Raw genomic sequence first — 22880 nt, 5'->3', positions numbered from 1 at the left:
AAGTGTCACTGTGGTGTGATTCTCGCTCCTTGATGGTTTTAAGAGGAAGGAATTCCCCAACGATGTTCATACTAACATTTATATATATATGTATGTTGTGAGATGTACAGTACACGTGTGTAAAACTTACGAGAAATTAGATCGAAGCACTTCCTGTCCTCGGCGCTCGGCTTCACCTGACAGGTGAGCAGGTTGAGTTTGACCGGCTGCCTGTTGGACTGTAAGCAAGAAGATCACAATGGAGACCGTACAGGTCACAAAAACACTCATTATTACACACTAGGGTCTCTATAAATTAGATTTTTATTTGGTTTATCAATAGTTTAGTGTATAAAATGTTGGAAAATAGTGAAAAATGGACATCAGTATTTTCCAGAAGCCGAGGTGACATTTTAAAATAGTGTGTTATGTCTGAATAACAGTCCAAAACTCAAAGATAGTCAATATACAATGATATGCACCAGAGAGGAACAGCAAGTTCTCACATTCGACAGTTGGAACGTCTCAAATGTTTGGCATTTTTATTAGTTTTGCTAGTGGTGTGTCTCTAGGGATGGTCGGTCAGTCCACAACTTTTGGTCCAGACTGAAATATCTCAACAACAGATGGCCAATAAAAAAATAAAATTGACATAGACATTCATGGTGACCACAGTGATGAATGTTAATGACTTCGGCCTGACTTTACTCTGGTGAAACAATTAGGTTGATGTTTTTCATTGAAATGTTGGCTGAAATACATATCAGATGGATTACCATGAAATCTGGGACTGACATTCATGTGCTACTCGTGTAATCCCTTAACTTTTCCTCCAGTGCCATCATCAGGTCAAATCTTTTAATTTGACCAATGATACCTCCAAGACTAATGGCATTACCATCGGCCTCAACTAGAACTTGTGTTTATTGCAAATGTTAGCATGCTACCACTAAGATGGGGAACATGGTGCACATTACCTGCTAAGCATCAGTCATTGAGAGCATGTTAGGATTCTGATGTTTGCATTTATCTCAAAGCACCACTTTGCCTGAGTTCAGCCTCACAGAGCTGCTAGCACGGCTGTAGACTCTTGTTGCTGTATAATCTTCTGTCAATAGACTGATCACTATGATCCAAATATGTACATTAGGAATCAAAATATTTACAGAATAAATGTTGTAAAACTTTCACACATAAACAAGCTGAACTAATGGTTTCTCCAGTCCCCATTAAGAAACTGGACCGGACTGGCCGGGCTGTGTACTGTAATAATGTGCCTAGTTGGCACATGTATACCGAGCATTGTCTCCTGCCAGTGCCCGAGCAGAGGAGGGGCCGGGGCACGTGCTAATGAAATGCTAACAGTCTGTGATGAGCCTTGGAGCTTTGCTGGCCTGCTGGCAACCCGCCATGTCAACTAGAGTCACCTAGAGTTCAGCTGCCACAAGGCCTGAAGAAAAAAAACACTCTTGGAGTGGCAGTAAACCGCCTCCAGACAGAGACAAATGATTATAAGCTCTCGTGTAACTACTGTTCAGAGGATCAGAGCACACAGATAGGTTAAAGTTCAGTCCCTTCATCGCTCAGTAGAACAAAAGGAAGCAATTCATGTTGCGTCTGAGAAAACCACTTCCCTCCTCCTAGACAGAAATCATGTCATCATGTTTGAGGCAGCGTCTATATAAAGGTTTGAATGAAGCTCACACCCTAATACTGTAAAAACGGCTCACGATCACATCAGTCACGTTCATTATGCACCGACTGAGCTTATCCTCAAATCTCAAATTTAAACATTTACATGAATACTGTTAGCTAAAAATGCATAATCTGTGATCAAAATATAAACAAACAGTTCAACCAAAATACAAAACAGAAAATTGTAAACTGGTATCACTCTCAAATTAACTGATTTAACACACAAACTATTACTAGACAACATAATAATATAATAATGTTGACAATGTTCACCATCTTAGCTTAGCGTGGTAGCATGCTAACATTTGCTGATTAGGACTAAACACAAAGTGCAGCTGAGGCTGGTGGTTGTTAGATTGTTTGTTGAGATATTTCATTTCTAGACCAAAGTGGTGGCTCGAGCAACATTAGAGCAACTACAGTATTAAGCTAGTGTGGCTAAAAACTAAATCTAAGTCTGGTTACATGAGAAATATAAGTACCAAAATATGTTAAAATGTATATATTTTGAATTATGATCCATACAATATGCTGATTTTCCATCTATCAATTGGACCAGAGGAAGGAAGGTTGTGCAATTGATTATCAGCAATGGAAGGTAAATAAATCCCAAATGGATAAATATATTAAAATATATAAGTGATGTATAATCTTCTTAACGTTGTTTTATTATATTTAATGTAAAGAAATTGGCTAAATCCATTTACTGTTGAGATCCTTTCATACAAGCAAATCAGCCCGTTGAATTGATCGAGTAAGAATCACAAACTCAGCTTCTGTTTGCTTTTTAATCCAGTTTTTTTTCTGTAATGACATTAAATCGAGTCATCTTAGTTATTGTGGTACTTTTCAGACATTGCTGTTTATGAATCAGATGACCTTCACTACATAACGATGGATTAACTTGTTGTTTTGGTTTCCAGTCTCAGACTATGTGTGGCATCTTAAATATTTGTCCCAAGCTGGCTTTTCTTACACACCAGGGTGACATATTTCAAGCTTCACTTATGCAACAATATCATTTTGGATGATGTAATCGTTGGTCTTTAAAGTGCAGTGACGATCAGTTAAGTACAAACTATTTCCACAACCTTTATTTTCAAAAATCTTCCTGCTTTTTTTAAAAGTCACCAGTAAGATTATTCATAATCTGTGTCCGATGAGAGACCTGCCACTTCTCTGCCACAATTAGCAAAATTTACTGCTTCTACTAAGCTCCAAAATCCAGCAGCTCTCTTTGTTTGAGGCCCAGTAGGAGGTTATAACTCAATGACGGACGGCCTTACAGAGTTAATTCAGATTTGAATCTGGTTTCAGATCCCTGCCGTCCGCAGAGAAAGAAGGCGTCACACTGCACGGCGACTGCTGCTGAGCGGAGGCTACGCTACAGACGTGCCAGCATATACAGTACGCTCACACTCGCTCTGAGATGAGTCACCCAGGCGCAGCAGGCAGAGGGGGGGGGAGGGGCGATGGGGAGGGAGACGGGGTTGCCATGACGACCGATCTATGTCAATTCCACTCTGCCAGCCTCCAGATTGAGAAAGCCCAGCACAAACCTCCCCGCATGATGCTCTCCCTTTGATGAGCACAGTCACTCATGGGGGTCAGGGGGTTCGTATGAATGTGTGTGTGTGTGTGTGTGTGTGTGTGTGTGTGCATTTGTGTTATACTCACTGTGGCATGAGAGATGGTGAGGATGCCCCCCTTCACTGAGCACTGCCTCCTCTGCCACACCTTCCTCAGCCTGTGAGGGTGAAGGGGGGGGGGGCACATTAGTGAAGGGGTTGTCATGTCTTTCTTCTCTATGTGCACTTTAAATTTTAATGCAACATGAACCGTGCGCTACAGCATTTTTAAAAATAATGGCTGTGTTAGCAGCTTACCCATCACTCTTCTTCAGCAAGTACCCTTTCTTCTCACTGCCAAACTCCTTGTTTCCCTGCAGCTGGTGCATGCTGTAGCCACCCTGCTTACTCTGCGAGTCCTGTGCAAACCCACGCAACACATGCACACGCACACACACACACACGCACACACACAATACCAACGTTAAACACACAGTAAAAATACAGAGGAACTGCTTGCAGACATGCAACACGAACACAAACACACAGCAAACCGATCCTCGACACATCAAAGTACAGGGTCTGTTTTTTTTTATCATATCAAACTGAGAGTGCTATAAGAAAACTAGAAGAACCTACAGGGCATGCTCTGAAACACCTCTAAAGGGTCAAACCACTCTACTGTCAAGCAGAACAGATAGATGCCAGCATGCTCAACATGAACCATCACTTACTCTTCTAGACTTGATTCCAGACAAGCAGAGAAGGCAGAAGGAGGGGGAGATAGAGGGGAGAGGTGTGAAAGATCCAGCTCAGGTGCAGGCGGTGAGTGTGAACGAGTGTGACGCCCGCCCGTGTGCCGACCGAAACCACAAACTTAAGTGTTTACTTTCTAAAACCCGTGCTTACCGTGGGTGCTATTAACAAGGGAAACTATAGAAAGTGTGAATTAAATGTGAAAGTAAAGGATGTTGGTACGACTTGTGTCATGCAGAACAGCAGACAGATTGTGCAAAAGTGAACCGAGGGGGACGTTGAAAAATCCACGTACAGCCACAGCAGCCCGTGTTGATAAGTTAAAGCCAGAGTTGGCAGTGTTTGTTTTTTTATGTGTCTGTATGTGATGTGGTGTTAAGTCGGGCAGTGAGTGGCTCTCCACTGAGCAGCCAGTGAGGCACAACACTGGTCACCAGCAAAGCCTACCACACACTGGCTACCAGCATGGTACAGCACTGGGCACTCGCTCTGTGCTGCAGGAGACAAGCTCCAAACCTGGTAGAGGCCAGAGTGAGAGGAAGTAAACTATCAAAACTATCGACTTGGACGACTGAATCAGGTCTGCCATGGCTGCGTTTAACTCAGTTTGTGGTGGCCTGGTAAAAAAACAAAACAAACTTTCACCTGCTACAAGTTTAAATTTGGCTGCGTGTGACCTGCCTACCTCCTTCTGGTCCAGCTGGAGGGAGGACTTGATCAGATCCCGCAGGGCAGTCAGCTGCTTCTTCTCCTCATCCTGAGTTTGTTTGATCTGATGAGAAGAAAACGCAAAGGTGAGGAAAAGATACCTTGACTGAAATCAAATATCTTTTCACCTTCTGCACATTCTCACATGTGTGTTTGTTCTCTTGGGAAAAAAAACATACTGGCTTTTTTTTTTTTAAGTTTTGACATTTACAAGCTATTTCTCACACTTCTCCACAATTTATGTGTTGTGTGACTTTCCCAGGCTTTGACAAACGGAGTGTAGAGCAAAAACTTTTACAGCAGACGTTGGATCAAAAAAACTAAACTAAACAAACGATCTGCACACTGCACTACCAGCTCCCAGTAAATATAATTTAACAGAGTGTCAGGCATCGTTAAGTTGCTGTGTTAAATTAAATTTCTTGGGATTTATCAGCACAGTGTGAGATCTTTTTGTCTCACCTCTACTTTCCGAAGCGTTAACATCCTTTGATAAGTGAGGTTTATAAGTTTCCGGGAGATAACTCAACCTTTCTTACAAAAAGCTGCAGGAGCATTATATTCAGATAAAACTGCTGCTTCAGGAGGAAGCACAGCAGTAAAGTAAATAGGAAAACGGCCTGTTTTTTTTTTCAAAGGTTTCCTTGTGATGGAGTGCTAAATTTGCTGAGCATAACAGAACCCTTTTTATCTTATAACTTCCTGCATGTAATATGACACGTTATCTGATTATTTCATTTACAGCTCATGCAAATACTTTCATTAGAATCAGCTACTGTGTTGATTTTATTCAGAAAGAAGGAAAAAAAAAAGCTCAGATAACCAAAGTAGGCATGTACACAAACACAGGTGTGCAAATGAAACTTAAAAAATGAGCATTAGAGTGAATCAGAAGGTAAATGGTTGTGAGTATTTACATTGTAGAGATCAGCTGCCAGCTTCTCAATGTACTGCTTCAGCTTATCCGCTGTCTTCAAGCCATCCTGGAAGAAACTGGAGAACAGAGGTCTGTTTGAATTTCACTGACTTTAACATTTATTGGAATTAATACGGCACACAGATCAGTCATTTATGGGAATTACTACTTTGCAAATGTCAGGCGGTGCACTGCTCTCCTTTTGGTTATTGTAAAGGTCAGACAGAGGAAGGAGATGGGAGAGATTGGTGCAGTTTATGTTTAATGTATATCTCGACTCGTTCTGGCGCCTTTTCGGCTCTTGGCACAGAAATCATGTGGCTGGCCGTGTCCACAGCAGATTTGCAGAGGTGCTTAGCACATCCTGAAATCCATTACAGATCTGTCAGCAGTACACACCTCAATGCAGGGCTGCGGCCGCAAATCACCACTAATGACCTCTCTCTCTATCTCTCTCCGCACCCTGCCCAACACTCTCTCCTTCTTGGAACATATCTCTGCCTTCTCTTCCTCTGGTCATTACTTTCTCTGCCACATACTTCCTGCTTGTTTTCTTTCAATCTCTACATCGAGGATCCCACATCTCTCCTCCCACTCCATCCAGCTCTTCCTGTCCGGTACTGATGGCCTTGCAGAGTGTTAATATATACATGTATAGTATAGCTGGATCTTATTCTCATGATTTTGTTTCTGAGTATTGGTCTTGATAACATTTTACACGCCATCTCTGTTGTAGAGATTTGGGAAATATGGACTCAAACAGTTTTCCAAAAACTTCCCAGACTCTGAGTCGGATCAACAGTAAACACAAAGAGTTGTTCCCTGGAAATATCTGACGTTATACTGAACCGCATAGTAACATCTTTGTCAGTTTGCCTGCTAATTTCCGCCGGTTTTCTCTTCTTAGAGTGAGACTATGACTCACTTTTTTTTATTTAGCTTGTGTACCAGCCAGAGAGGTAATTGCAAACATGAGCAGATGGTTCACGTCTGCAAGTTTCCAAATTTGCTAAATTACTGCACACTAGGAAGTCTTCTTGACAGGTGTGTAGGATCAAAAGCTGACAAAAAAAACTCACTTTATTAACAAAGTTTTTGTCCTCAGACTTTCATCTGGTAAAAATTTATGAATTCATTAATTTTTCCGTCCCCTGCATTAAAGATAATGAAGGTTTGAGGACTAAAACATTGTTAATAAAATGAGTACAAGTGATCGAGAGTGTGCAGGATTTTGGTTTTTTTTCCCACAAACTGCAAAAATGGAATAATAATGTTCGTATCAGTTTTCACTGACCGCTACTATACAGAGAAGGAAGCACTAGTTGTTTCTGGCGGACTACTCTCTGTGTTTACTGCCAGTCAGACTCAAGAGTTCACACTGATTTCTGTTGAACTGACGTTTTTTGGAGGCTCACACTCTTTGTCCCAATCGGTGTTGTTCTTGTCGGAGGGCCCACATCTCCTACAGCTCTACAAAGGAGCTGGTAAGTAAAATGATGTCATGACCAATCATCATAATAGGCATAAGTATGAGAATAACACCCAGCCAAATTCCCCTTTTATTACCTTACTTACTTTGGTGAATAAAGTTTTTCTGACCATAAAACAAAGAAACTTTTAAATTGTTTCCTTTCCGGGGAAGTGTGCAGTCACACACCCAGCTCTCCATCCAGTGCCTTTATGCTTCTAATCCATCACTACTGCAGCTTTCCTATCCATCAATGGCCAAGGTTGAGCAGATTAAGGGGGAAGTATATTGTTTTGTCCCGGTGTTATGACAGGACCTAGCAACGCTGAGAGAAAATTTGTCATTCTATCACGGGCCGTTGTGAGCTGCGGTTCTGGCGCGGAGCACGCCCACTTATTTACCCACCAAACCACACAGCTGTCAGAACGTATCTGTATGATGACCTGTGCATATTTATGAGAGCTATATATGTGAGTGTGCGCCCTCAAGATCTGTGAATCATACAGAAGATAGAAAATTGACATGAAGAGCTGCAAGGAGAAAAAGAGACCCTTTTTTTTTTTTGAAATACATTTGAGTGTGGGTGTGATGCATACACCAGGGGAGCTTCACACATTTAGGTTAGCAGGATTAAGGTGGTACTTACTTGCACTGTGCGTGGTAATACTTAATCAGGTTCTGGAGAAGGTCCACTCCCTTCTTGGTCTTGATCTCATTTACTTTGATCAGGTACTGCAAAGCAAAGAGAGGTGCAGAGTTCAACCATGAGTTGAAGTTCAGGGTGTGTTAAAAGGATTTTATTTTGGGGTTAATGAGGTACGATGTGGCAGCACTTTTACCCAGAGATGCTCTGAGTCTGAATAAAGACTTCTGCTTTGCCGCAGACACTCGCTGTATAAACACTTTGCATTATGATAATCACATCTTAGCGCACTAGAAAGCCTTTGATGTACGAGCCAAGACAGCCTTGACACTGTGGGAGTGGGGACCAGACTGATACACACAGAGGAAAACGCCTTGTAGTACAAGAGCATAGCATCCATCTGCCTTGATCTAAATACAGTTTTAAAAGGGTGATGAGGAATATTTTACATGATAAAAAAAAAAAAAGAGAGAGAGAGAGGATAGCCTCAAGAGGAAGCGCTTTGTAGGCTGTATGCTCAGTCTGGGTGTCTGAGGATTCAAAACAAATGTCTTCAAACAGCATTTCCACCAAAACAAATGTATAAAAAAAATAATCTTAATCTCAGCTAATCCCACAGCGTGCCAATCCGCAGAGATTTACAAAAAAAGTCACAGCTAAAGACCACTTTCAGCTCCGCAGTGAAAATTTAATCTATTACACAATGCCTCTCTGAAGCTTCTGACGCCGTCGTCTTACAGTTTCAATTTGTGTGTGGATGCGTGCATGCAAGTGTACGCATGAGTGCATATATATGTGTGTATGCATGCATGTGTTGTCCCCTTTGTCTGCCCGACAGTGCTTGTTGGATGGGAGATTATCCACATTTTGTCTGAGCCCCCTGTGTGAGTTCAGTGTTTTGGAGAGCGCTGCCGCAATGTGCGTGTTCGGACTCTTTTGTGTGAATGAGCGGCAGCATCGCCCGCACCGCTCGCTGCTGCCGTGTCTGGGCGGAATATAATGCAGGCTGCTGAGCCCTGCCTTTCCTAACCGCTACTCCTTCACCGAGGGCGTAGGATGAAAAAAGAAAAAAAAAAAAGAAAAGGGGGTGAGAGAGTGAGAGCATCCTGTAATCTGGTGATTGAGTAACATGGAGAGAGAGCGAGGGCGAGAGACAGACCGTGAGAGCGAGAGAGCGCACGCAACAGAGAGAAATGAGGTTAAGTGGGATGAACAGATTGTACCACTGACTGCAGCGACTGTCCCACACATAGCAACGGCAGCTCTGGTATTTCCAACCATGTTGATTGTTGACTTTAGTAACCTCTGGAGTTTGTAATTATTCTGTCTCCTGTTTTATGGGTATAACACCTTCTAGATTTACTTCACAAATGAAAATAAATCACAATCTCTGCCCATTACTTAAGACAAAAACTATGTTGCAGTAAATGCCTCAGAGAAAAGGCTCGTTCAAGGTACAATAGATGTGCTAAATATGAATAAAAGACAGTGTAGAGGTTTTTAACTGCAACATTAATACTTTTTTTATCTTGTAAGGCTGCAACTGACAATTATTTCCTCTACTGAAGAGTCAATTATTTTCTCAAATAATCAATTAATTTCAGTTCATTTTGTTTAGTCTACAAAATATTTTAATTTATTTATAGTGAAAAATAGCCATAACAGTTTTCAGTGTTTGTCCAATCATCAGCCAGACATTCAGTTTACTGCCACGTACGACACAGAAATACGAAGCTGGAACCAGAAGATATTCGGCATTTTTTGGTTGAAAAATGACTCAATCTTGTAGTATCTTGTAGTAGAGTAAATTCCTAGAAAATCAGTGGAGTAAGTGTTTATGGATAAAATAACCAGACAGGAATGTCTGTGTTTGGTTAATGAGAGTTCGTTCATCACACTGATAGAAAAATCCTTGAAATGTATAAAGCTGCGCTGCTCATTAAAGCCACAACAGCTTTTATACAACCAGAGCTAACATGGTGCTACAGTATCTCTGACCATTCACCAATTTATTGAGAGCTCACAGTTTATATTCTCATATTGAACAACAGGCCCCGGTCTATCTACAGAGATTTGATAAAGCTGTGGATCAGTAGCTGTGACTCAATACATCAGCAGCTGGTGAAATCTGTCTTGTCTAACTTGTTATTTTTGGCCTCTACCCCAAACTGCACTTGGCTTGAAACTAACAGATCGTATAGAAACAAGCATGGTCTGTTCTCATATTAGAGCTCTTTTAATGCTTTTTTAGGCAAATTCTTCAAACCACAATGTTATCTAACTATCATTTATAGTCAGGCTGGTTCATTAACATGTGATTAAAACCACAAAGGCCTTATTTTACAGAAGAGTTTTTACTGTTCAGAGGAAACATGTGCTACTGTGAGGACACAAGGAGCCAGAACATGCAAAAAATTTAAAATCAAATCTGGAGCCGAGGCAGCCAACGTTAGAGGAAGCCAGTGCTAATATAACGTGGGAGATACAACTTGTTTTTGGCATCCTGCATCAACTGGAGGCGGGTTACAAAAACGGCAAATGCAATGAGTGATGAATAGTTCTTCTGAAACCATGAACAGACAAGTGAAAGAGGCAAGAACAGCTAAACATGTTGAATAAACAAAATGAATGTATGTTTAAACCACACTGGCAGTTCGAGAGGTCCGACTGCTCATTACATCCAACTATAATGGTTTTAACTTAGCAAACAAGCAAACGAGAAACCTGCTAATTGTTTAAGAGGATGCCGGTTTCCATCCTAAGAGCTGTCACTACAAGAGATTAAAAGTATTTTTAAGTTAGATGAGGGCTTCATACTGGATAGCAGCCTTCTTTCCTTCTCTTTGGTTATTTTACAACATCTGTTTTTATTTTATTTATGTTTCATGTTCAGCACCTTCTGGAAAATACATCTGTTATAAATAAATCTGACCACTTAACCTTCATTAAGTGGAAAATGTAGGCAAGGAAACACCTCTGAGTCACTGTGAGAAGAGGCCAGATCAGCATGGCAGAGCACAAAAGGATTGCAGCGAGTTTTGTAGTGAAAACCGTATTTTGCTCAACTAAAAGCCGGGTCTCCGATAATGTCGGGGGGGTGGGGGGGTTTGATCGACACAAACAAATAGAGGCCGGCTCCAAAAACAGGCTGAGGAAAAACAAGGGTGGATAAACTCCTGGTTACATTATGTACATGCCAGTTAAGCATAAATAGTAGTTACCTGGATGTACATGCGTAGCCCTCTAGTTGACCGTCACAGAGAGGGGAGGGCGACGGAGTAGACGGGATGGCAGCGGCACTACATGAGCATGGGTAACCAGGGTAACTTGGCTAAGCCGGGCGAGCATACATCCATGAGCATGATACACACATGCTACAGCTAAGCGGTGCACTGCCAAAACGTTCTGGGTTGAAATCAAGTGCTACAATTATTGTTCCGCACGTCGGAGTAAGTGGATTACTGGGAATGCAGCAAACAGATCAGAAAACAAGGAGGCTTCGTATTAAAATATGAGCAAATATATTTTATCAAACATAGGGAATTAGAAATAAATAAGCTGCCAATAAAGGCCTAGTCCCCTCTACAGTTTATGTTAATAAAGGCCCCGGCCACTACTTGAGGAATGCAGTAATTCACACAACCAACAGCACTGCAACAGCCATCGGTCCATTATGTAATTTGAGTAAAAAATCCTTACAGAATAAAACAGTGAACCGAGGCGTAGGCGTCACCGCCCACCACTGGAGAGAGATCTTTGGAAATGCAGAGTGAGCTCTAACAGTTTGTTCTGACTCTCTCTCGGGCACACGGAGCTCACATTTGTTTTACACTTAATTCTCGCTGTCGGATTTCTTTAAGTACAGCCTTTGAGCAATAAGACCAAAGATAATTCAAACTGTGTCACAACACGTTCGAAAGCAAACAAGTTTACAGAGCGTCTGAAAGCGCTTACATTAAAGGCAAACAGTTTGACTGATGATTAGTGTTCAGCTGCTTAAATATTTTACTTGTCATTAGATTTTAAGTGTTATATTTTGGGATCTTATCCATTAAAGGGGATGTATCAAGCACATTTCCAGGTCTATATTTATACTCTGGGGCTCTACTGGAATATCTTTGCATGATTTACAGTTAAAAAAAACAAAACTCCTTATTTATCTTATACTGGCTCTTTATGCAGACCTTTTAGCTCCCTGTTCTGATTGGTTAGGCTACGTAAACAAACTGTAGCAGCTGGATTTCACTTGGTTTTTCTTGTTCTTTACTCAAAATGGAAACTTCTCAAATACATCCGTTCATGTTCGAGCCCAAATCTGATCCGCAACATGCAAGTGGAACAACCGATGGAAAACCTCAGCAACAAAGGCTACGGAGCAGACAGCCATTTACGGGCAATGTGCGAATAATCTGACACCATCACAAAGAGGAAGTAGAGGTAAGTCTGCAAATGGAGCGCTCTGAGCAGGCAGAAGATCTGACTTTTACATGCAGGGAGCCTTTCTACAAATATTCACCTCAAGTTTTGGAACTTTAACACAGTCATCCAACATTATAACAGAATATAAATAACAGAAAAATCACAAAAAGTATGATATGTCCCCTTTTAATACAAGAAGTTTGAGGCCAGTGTTGGACAGATGACAAAAAAATGTCAAATCAAGCTTAAAATCTAGTGTCAATGCAACCGGTAACGGAGACTCTAGTACATAGAGTGCTAAAGGACTTCAATGAAAAAGTGGGTATTCAGACTAAAAATAGGAATAGCGTTGGTGGGGGCATGTTGATACACGATGGCGGATGATTGAATAATCAGATGTAAAAACACTGCAAAGAGAAAAACTATGAGACAAAAACTATTAATGCAAAACTCTTTTTATCCTTCATCTTGACCATTGTGAGATGAACTTGTGAGATGAGTCAGAAAACTGATTTTAAGGCATCTTGATTTCTATATTTTGTCCTGCGTCTATGATTGTTTATATGAAGTAGGTGTTGGTTGGGGAGTGTATTTAGTATTTTCTGTATTTTGAACTTGTTTTTCTATTAATCGCATTAGTTGTACAAGTGTTTTGTGTCTTCTTGCCCAGGGGACGAGCTAGTAGCTTCTCTTCTCCTTGTGTGAGATGATTTTTGTTTTTCTTTTGTACGTCGTGACAAATAAATGTAATAAACCAAACTACACATTAGTTACGCCACTCACGTTCTACCGGGAAATGTGTGCTCGCACATATCTGATCGGCTACAAGACTGTTTTTGCACAGTAGTGTCGAAACATTAGTCTGTTTGCACTATTAGAGGCTGCAAACAATCAGTGTGCTCCAGTCTTTTCTCTCTGAAGTGGCTTTGTGGACTGTATTGCCAGATGGCGACACATCGTGTTGCAGCAAAAGCTGAGCCAGATTCAGCTTCTTTTTTAGCCTTCTTTTGTGTGTGTTTTATTTCGGGGGGGGGGCCGGAGGGAGGGAGGGTGTTTATACCTTTATTAGATAATCATCAGTAGAGAGACGACGGCAAGATGAGGGGAGAAGAGAGAGAGAGATGGAGAATGACATGCAGCTAAAGTCCTCTGCTTTTTTTGCTTTTTCTTTGGCAGAGCAAAACAATTTAAATGAAGGTTTGTGTTTTTAGATGAAGCGCTGGTCTGAAAATGACCTAACAACATAAATCTGAAGGCATTATGTACAATCCAGATTGATTTACAATGAGGAGGATACTTGGACGGCACACAAGGCTGATCCGACTGCTCTGTTGCTTGATTACTGTTGAGAATCGATACCAAAATTGTCCTATAGCTTCATTTTGAAGGGGTCAAAACCAGCAACACTTGTAGTATAAAGAACAAATTTATTGATATAAAGATGTTTTTTTTATATGACAAATGTTGCTGGAGTCTTGACCCCTTTCTTTCGTTCTCCATGCACCTTGGAAGTAGATGAAATTGTGCCAGAAATCCCTCCTCTGCTACAGCTTCGTTTCACAACCTTACCTCACACATCTGGAGCTGGAACAGACGCCGCTCTTTCTCCATCTCCTCGGCGATCTCGGCCCCGGTGATCTCAGTGCGGATCATCCCGTGTTGCTTGGCGTGCTCCCGTTTCTCCTTCTCTATTTTTGTACTGACACAGACAAGAGGACAACTCACTTAACGGGGCGTCTCTTCTTGTTCTCATCTGTTTTTAACTTTGTGTGTGTAAGTTTGTGTCAAGCAACTTCTGCGAAGCTCCTGGAGGGTCTAAACAATATTGCAGCACATTACAGACAGTGTTTGATCCATTATTCATGGCTCTATAATGAGTCGGATGGTGAAAATTTGCAGTATTACAACAGAACAATTTAATTATACACTTACAACTTGGCCTCGTAGTCTTTCCATGCTTTGTCAAAGGGTTTCTTTATGTCCTGCAGAAACACAAGGGAACAAGCATCAGCAAACTACAAAGAGGTTACCATGGGGACGGAGTTATTTGCAGAGTTGGATCGCTACCAGAGGCCCCAGCGAATGCCTCACTTCGCTCACGATTTATGCCCGGGACGGTCGGCGAGCGACCACGCCCCTCCTCGTACCCCCAACATCAAGGGTTCATGACCCAGTTACTCGCCACTCGCCTTAAGCACAACACAAAGGCAGTGTTTACTTTCTGCAAGATTTAGAGTGTGATCTTTTAAGCAGAGAGTTTTACTCCCGACTCCCCCCCCCTCCCCCCCCAATCTCTCTGGTCTCTTGACTCTCTTTCACTCAACATGCACACGCGCAGTAACCGAGAGATGAATAGAGAGATGTGCTGACGAGGCATCTATTTCCCCGAGTCCGGCCATGTGGGGGGTGGGAGCCCGGAAGAGTTAAAAGAGAGGAGAGAAAAAAAAAAAAAGAGGGGGAGACAGGAAGAGAAAGTTTTACAGTAAATCTTACCCCTTTCACGCCTTTTAAATCGCCCTTCAGCAGCGAGTCCAGGGTGAAGATCACATTGTGACTGAGGCTCTGAAGCTGAAAAAGGACACAGAGAGAAGAGGAGGGAGTTATAAATGTGGCCGTTATCATGAGTTACATATTACAACACAGTGTGAGAGAAACATTTTTCAAGGATAGAGCTGGTGTTATTCCATTTTTCATCATTGCCAACAAATCCCATGAAAAGACCGGCAATGAATTGATCCTACTAACATGTACAAACTGTATATTGCGTGTGTAGCCAAAGCCTCATTTCATTAATTTCCATATTAAAAACACTGTTGCACTGTTTTATCTTTTTTTATCTTGAGTCCAAGTCTGAAAATACAACAAATATTTAATAAAAGCTAGAGCTGTCTTAGGAATTTATTTAGCTTTTTTTTTTTTTTTTTTTTAAACATGACACTATTTGTGACCCATTTCAAAGCAGTATTAACACATTTTTTGGCAATTTGAGGCAGCAGAACTAGCTGTAAACACAATATATGGACATACTATCTCTCAAATTATCAATAAAATTTGATTAAAATGTTATAAACAGACACACAGTTGCCTATTTACATATCTAGCAGGCATGGAGCAACATTAGCATTCATGTGGAGTTGTGTTTGTATCCGCATGACGGGTGTAAGTCTCATTTTAGTTCTGGTTTTGGGTCTCCATTGCTTTCTGAGGGAAATATCTGGCTCTTTAGCCGCCATATGGCACTGAGCAGGTAAAGCAAACATGGAGAGTGAGAGTTGGATACCAGAAAACCAAAACAATGAGCTGAAAGAGGCTAAAATGCTCCATGAAGCTGAGGGGAGCTGCAGCAAACCCTTTCTACATGACCCACTGATCTACTGTGTATCTAGTGTGGCTTTAAAGACTTCCATCCTCAGTAAAAACTAATGTGCTTTGGGTTGAGTAACTCAGAACTGTAAAGTACTGAAAGACGGATCGCTGCATTGTTGCTTTCGGCCTTTTTAAGGAAATTGTTGACAATACGAAACATATAAAATAACACCAGCCCTGTAAAAGCAAAAGCCCTGCCAAAAACAGCACAAATGCAAGTTAGACTATTGAAGAATTAGCAAAAGCTTGACGTTGCCAACAGCTCGGGTTGCCACAGCTACAGTATGCTCAGCAGCTCTAACCATTAGGATCAGCAAGGTCATTTACAACAGTATTAAGCATTTAAGTCCCTGTTGTTGTTAGCCAAGTCCACACAAACAGACAGCAAGCGGTCAAGGAAGTAAACAACGCCTAATGGGCGCTAATGTATTTCTTAAGTGCCTGTCTCGCATATGGCCAACGTCAGAATCAATCTTCCACTGGCCGGCTGCCGGTGTACTAACACCAGCGGTCTAACAGTCCATCTTACAAACTGTCACTGTCTCTTTGCTCTTTCTGACGATACAATTCTCCAAAAAGGAAATAAACACTGAGAAAGATGCCGAAAAGCTGACAAAAACTTTGTCTATAAAATCCTTACATTTAAGCTAATAACATGTAGGAAATCTAGGACAAGCACTATTCGTCAATACTCATTTGTAATGCACGCACATACCAGCGGGCCTTGGGGCGCAGTTACTGAGGTCTAAAAAATGTACTCAATAAAATACTCAACATGGAAAAGAGTCGAGAGAGAGAGAGAGAAAGAGGAGATGATTTTACTTTTTCTGCAATATACAGGTAGCGCAGAAAGGTGGGTGATTTAAGAAGGTTTCCAAATGGACACACACACACACACACACACACACACACACACAGTTGCTCCTGGTGCTGCCAAGTGTATTTATGGAGTCTAATCTCGCTGTCAGCCACACAGGAAGAGAGGGAGAGCGCGAGGACTGGCTCTTCTTCCAACAACAATCACTCACAGAGGATTCAAACAGGACACATTATTCAACAGAAACGTCAGGGGAAATCCACAGCAGGCTGATAAGAGCCTCGTCTGGGAAAAAAAAAACAAGGCTCGGAGGTAGATATAGCCGCGGTCAGCTATACTGTCTGACTGCGATGACGGTTCTGACTGTGTAGGCGATTTTTATACACTTTTGTAGAAGAGTAGAGACTGATGAACATGTGGGCAAACACACACACACACACACCTCAGTCAGTCCATCTGTGAGGACTTTTACTGTTCATCCATGACCTCTTGGTCTTCCCCCTCTTACACAACTAACCTTTAACCTTTAACCTAATTTAGCCATCTTAATGCTAAACCCAAGTCCTAAACCACTTATAGAAGTGAAGACAAGAAAAATATGTTCCTATTTGTATCCTTGTGAGGTAAAAGAGTCGACACACACAAACGCGGTGCACTCTGCGGCACAAACTCTTATTAATTCAGCTTGATGACATTGTGAGTGTTGGAAGTCGGGACTCACCAGGTTCTTCAACAGGGCAGACAGCTCCTTGGTGAGGGAGGAGAACTTGACGAAGGCCGTTCCCAGGTCGGGGTTGTCCCGACTGATGAAGTTACTGCCAAATTTGTCCAGAGCCTGGGCATAGTTCTCTTCATTTTGCACATGATCTGTGTTGTAAACAGAGCGGAAAGAAAGGTCAACCAGAGAACCAGCCTCCCCTGCCCTGAACTCTGGCTAAAGATTAGCATTAGCATATGTGTAGATGACTGGAAGTGGTTTGCAGCTTTCGCAAGTCCTGATGGGGGTATACTGGAAGTGCTGTGGTTAGAAGGTAGTCATAGGAAAAAGTGATTCACATACAGCCTGAAATGACTCTAGCTGGTAGGGCCGAGGATCAAATCTCAAGACTTTTTCGTTGCTAAACAAAATGTGTCTGCAGCATCGAGTTCTTTCAAAAACTGTCAAGTGCCAAAAACTGAGATTTGGACTTATTGTATGATCTTTTGTACTTCTTTGCTCTTGAGCTGCAATGATTAGTCGATTAATCGATTAGCTGCCAACTATTAAATTCATTGCCAAGCATTTTAATCATCGATTAATTATTTGAAATAATTTTCTAAGAGAAAAATGTCCAAATTCTCTGGTTCCAGCTTCTCAAATGTGAATATTTTCTGGTTTCTTTAGTCTTCTATGACAATTAAATAAATATATTTGGGTTGTGGACAAAACAAGACATTCGAGGACGTCACCATTGGCTTTTGGCAACAGTGATTGACATTTTTCACCATTTTCTGACATTTTATAGACCAAACATAGGCCAAACCAAACTGACTTGCTGGTGACACTGACTTCCACATGGCAGCTTAATCACTTTAGGATAAATGTCCAGAGTTAAAGCTTACCATCTCTGTGTAAAATATTTTACAACAGAAGTTTAAGTCATAAGAAAAGTGAAAAAAAAAGAGGCAGAAGAGAAAGAAAATATTGCTGTCGTCACCTGTCTCCGTTCTAACCAGTAACAGAGACAAACACCTGGAACAAATGGGTTTGCAAATCTTCCAATAATGTTCATATTAACAGCGATGTGAAGAAATACTTGACAGATCCAACAATGGAAAGTTCCCTCATCAGTGCAGCAACAAAAGCAATACAATAAAAAACACATGTCACCTTAACCCGTGATTTTTGATCAGCGCCGTTCCAGAGAGACTTTTGTTTTATACATTCTGACAATAGTAAGTCATCTTAATATACAGTAAATGTCAGCACAATAAGATGTGTGGTTCTCCAGGCCTGTGAAACTCTGTGGGAGCCAACGGTCAAACAGCAGCATCCATCTGTCCTTGTCGTTAAGTCAGAGATGGAGAAGAGTTGGACGGAGACTGATGTTTAGACTGTTGCCAGATCTAGAGAGGGGTCCTGAGAGGCAGGTCAGGTGAGACAAGCATCCGTTAGCAGCCATTTTGAACTTTCAGCGTGCTGGACTCTACCTCAAAGAGAGACTGCAGTCCAACCAGGGCTATAATTACTATTGAGGTCATGTCCTCTACATTTTGCAGGGAATTTGGAAGGTTTACCAAACCCTCCCTACAATTAACAAGACCAAGAGATAATGATGATGTTAACGTTTACATGCACATTTTGTCATTTGGCAAAAGCTTTTATCTAAAGCGACTTAAAAGCTTTGATTAAATTAAAAAACGACTGAATACCACACAGCTAGCATGCTGATGTTTATCAGGAATAATCTTTACCATGTTCTCCATCTTAGTTCAGTGTGTCAGCATGCTAACGTTTGCTAACTGTCAATAAAAACAGAGCACAGCTGAGGCTGGTGGGAATGTCATTAGTTTTGCAGGTGTTTGGCTATAAACCAAACTATTGCACAAAATAAAGTTATGACCTGATGATGACGCTAGAAGAAAAGTTAAGGGATCATCAGAGTTGTTATAAATTATCTGGAGGGAAACATGAATGTCTGCACAACAAAATAGTCAGACTGACCGACATTGCCATCCCCAGAGCCACACCGCTCGCACGGCTAAAAAAAAAACTACACATGTTGGGATGTTTTAAGGGCTGATTCCAGTATTTCTGGAGTAAATACTGTTCTGATCTGATCACTTTTAGGCCAACAAGAAATTTAAATGTATGAGAGCTGCAACTACTGATTATTTTCAACATTAATTAACTTGCCAATTATTTCATCAATGAATTGTTTTGTCTATAAACTTGTCAGAAAATAGTGAAAAATGCCCGTTATAACTTCCCAAAGTCCCTGACCAACAGGCCAAAACACAAAGACAAACAGTTTGCTGTCATGTATGACAAAGAAAAGCATTAAATCATCACCTTTGAGAAGCTGGAAGCAGTACATTTTTGACATTTTTGCTTAAAATAATTAGTAAAATGATTTTTCGATGATCAAAACAGGTGCAAATTAATTTTCTGTTGATCGTCTAATCGATTTATCTGTCAAAATGTTACTGGTTGTGAGGAGAAGTCTTTGAAACATCATGAAGACTTTTATTTTGGGAGATAAAAGTTGCAAAAAATTACAACTGAAGACTAAACTGAGTGAATAAAATGTGAAAAATCTAAAGATTTTCGACAATCTTTTTAGTAACTGGAGGAATGTGTGTGTTGGAGGGACTGTCTAAACTTTCCTGGCTGCAGCCTTGAGTCCAGCTATTCATCCTGCATACAAAGATGCACAAACATCCAATTCTATTTCTATTTCAAGATCACACACACACAGACTTTGTGTCACTATAACTTGATGCTGAATCTAGTCAAGGTGACTAACAACTAGTAGCTGATTCATTAGAAGTCGTTCTTCCTGAGACACTTGAAGTTTCTCGTCTGCAGAGTAACAATGTGAATGGTAAGGTAAACAGTCTTCTCTGTGGAGAACAAACTAACTTTTTTTTTTTTTTTTTTTTTTTGTGGGACAAACATCTGAAACTGTCAATTTACAGGGAGGAGGCCGCTCTCGAAAGAATTCAGTGGAAAATTACTGAGGATCCATGTCACAGCAACGAGCAAAACAAACTCAGGTGTTGGTTTCTGGGACAGCCTGGATACATACACAAAACACCATCTGTCCCACAAAAGGCGATGTTCCAGACGAAAAAAAAACAAAACAAAACAAAAAAAAAAACAATCCTCATTTTTATTAGAGATATTTAATAAATCATAGGCTTTCATCTGGGGATTTGTTTTGGAAAGAGTAGTGAGCGTGTACCCGACCGTCGGCTGAAGCACATTCAGGCCTGATAAATTTAGAAACTGGGCTGTCTCACCTTGTCCTGAACTGTAGATGGCCTTGACTGACTTCTTCACCTTCTGCAGGGAGGTTCGGTCCTGGTCCAACGCCTGAGGAAACAGGGGAGGAGGGGGGGGGGGCGGGACAGAGGATGTTTTTTAAAAAACATTTGAAGTGGTTTCACCCTCTAAGAACAAAAGGCAGCGAGGGTATTTTATAGTTTAAACCTATTTTGTTGTAACGGTGCAGCCGGCGTTGAGGATTTAGGGCATAAAAACACCAATATTTGCTCTGTAATTCAAAGCATGCGTACTCCATAAACCTAATGTGGACAGAGTGCTCACAATACAGTGGTTGACTTGAACGTGGCATGAATCATTATTTCGACACAGCTGCCCTGCTGGAGTGAATCCTTTGTGTCGTCTTACAGGGAAAAAATAAATAGGCAGTATATCTAATTTTATCCGGCTATTTATAATTATTCACAATGAGACATTTAAATGCCAAAAAAATAAACACTGCCACTGACCTATTGTTACTGTGAGTCATCTGTCTCACTTCCTTACAGTTTCAGTGATTAATGTTCGGAGTCCGGTATCTAAAGCACCAGGGAATTCAAATAATGACCAATACAAATAGGAAAAAAAACAAAACCCACTTCACAGACGCTATAGATCACCGCACAAGTGGTAGCGGCTCCTCGTTTAACGATGATTCATACTGTTTCTATATTTAAGACAAAGATGTGCTCGTGTGACCCTTGAACTGCTTTAACCGTCCCCACCCCCCCACCCCCCACCCCCCACCCACCCACAAAAAAAACAACAAAAAACGGCTTCACACAAGGAAAATTCATCATCATAAACCTCACATGCAAGAAAAACCCATCATGTTGGTCTTATCGCTCGGCTCGCTCTTTCGCCAGAGAAAACATCGACTACATCTGAAGTTACACCACACACACACACACACGTACACACACACACCTCGTCATTCATATAGGAATCACATCGCTGACAGGTTGACCCTCTAATCTGCGAGCTGGTTGTGTTTTAAACTGTCTGGGTGCTGCGTGTTTGATTTGTGGTCTGATTAAACCTAAACACCGGCATGTTGGGATCCTGAATTAAGTGAAATGTTAGATTTTAATGACCCCTTAACTCAAAATGTTATTATAGCCCTTTAGATTTACAGTCTTCTTTTTCAACCTCATAATTTTTTTTTTGTATTTGTTAGCTTCCATTTTCATTTCAATATCGTTTCTTTCTTAGTATCTCACCTCTCTAGATGACACTTTCAGGTTTTTACATTTTATAGCCTCACTTGTGTGGCCTTTTTTTATTCTATTTTTGTAGCTTTTCCCCGTCGCTACTTGGGTTAAGAGAAGCGTTATATCGTCACACTGTATGTGAATAATGCTGTGAGTGTAGCACGTTGTTGACGATAAAACGAAAGTAAACAAAGTGTCTCTCATAATCTCAATCGCTTGATTGTGCGACTGGTGATGCGTAAACCTCATCTGAACCCGAAGGGTGTGATTCATACACCGCATGTACCACTTTAATCAGATAGTCAGGTGAGATGTCAGTTGTTGGGAGTTTCAGTTGTTTTTTTTTTTCTATTTATAGAAACCGTTAAAATTACTCCAATAAATAACAGTTGTCAAGAAAAACCTTCTTCTAATGTTTTTACAGATGAATTCTAGTGAAAGAGCTGCAGGCAGGATTATATTCTTTGGATATATATCAAAGAAAAAAGCATTTTTTTAAATCAGCAACACCAACTGGAAATGATCCTCCTCGAGTGAACCAGAAATGAAACTGAGTCCAGGAACCGCAATGACCCCACAACCAATAAATACAGCGAGCAACAATCAATTGGTTTTTACTCTACATTATATCATGCTGGTAATACAAAAATCCATTCGATTTGCCCGGCATCGTGCATCACAGTGCGTTCAATCTTTTGACTGGTGCTGTATATGTTTAATCTAATGATTAAAACCCCCGAGTCTTCCAACACAGCACCTTCTATATTTAAGTTTCTGGCAGTTATTTAGCAGCCGATTACAATCCTTAATGACAGAGTGATAAAATGAAAGGCAGATGTTTGTTTATTGGAGCTGGCTTGTTTAGTGTGACGCATGGAGAGAGCATTTACAACAATGTTGAGGTCAAGCATTTGTCCCCGCTGCGAGCTAAACAACCATAGAGACTTCTCCCAGCGAGCGGCACAGCGACGACATGAGAATCACCTGTCATCCTGAACGCCATCTGTCCTCATGACGTTTATTATCATTTCAGATACTGCGAGAAGAGCTCAAATAATCGGAGTGGCTTGTTACTCTCAGAAAACCTGAGCGCGAGCAGCACAAACACACACCTGCATAACTTCTCTTCGCAGCTAAGTGATTTAAAATGTGAGCCAGACAGCGAGTATTGGTGGTTTTCATCATAATGTATCCTGACAGTACAAACATTTCTTATCCAGTCCGTTTTAACCGCAGGGAATGAAACCATAACTCTGCCATGTTTGCTCATAATAGATGATAAACACCAGCAAAAACACCATTACATCAAG

General features: G+C 41.1%; 1 protein-coding gene across 3 annotated transcripts in view; it reads right to left on the bottom strand.

Annotated features, from left to right (window-relative positions):
- asap1b (ArfGAP with SH3 domain, ankyrin repeat and PH domain 1b) overlaps positions 1-22880 on the bottom strand; it is a 62722-nt gene that overhangs the window by 19286 nt on the left and 20556 nt on the right. For all 3 annotated transcript variants that reach the window (XM_067577489.1, XM_067577488.1, XM_067577490.1), the window contains exons 2-12: positions 20338-20410; positions 17057-17202; positions 14646-14720; positions 14085-14134; positions 13722-13851; positions 7737-7822; positions 5624-5699; positions 4684-4770; positions 3561-3661; positions 3352-3421; positions 131-218 (exon numbers count right to left, since the gene is read on the bottom strand). In XM_067577489.1, the coding sequence (XP_067433590.1) occupies positions 131-218; positions 3352-3421; positions 3561-3661; positions 4684-4770; positions 5624-5699; positions 7737-7822; positions 13722-13851; positions 14085-14134; positions 14646-14720; positions 17057-17202; positions 20338-20410 (982 nt within the window). The remainder of the gene's footprint in view (positions 1-130; positions 219-3351; positions 3422-3560; positions 3662-4683; positions 4771-5623; positions 5700-7736; positions 7823-13721; positions 13852-14084; positions 14135-14645; positions 14721-17056; positions 17203-20337; positions 20411-22880) is intronic.

This window comes from Thunnus thynnus, chromosome 21, assembly GCF_963924715.1.
Source record: "Thunnus thynnus chromosome 21, fThuThy2.1, whole genome shotgun sequence".
NCBI classification, from domain to species: Eukaryota; Metazoa; Chordata; class Actinopteri; order Scombriformes; family Scombridae; genus Thunnus; species Thunnus thynnus.
The sequence above is the reverse complement of the archived record's forward strand: the minus strand, read 5'-3'. Positions and strand labels throughout refer to the sequence as shown.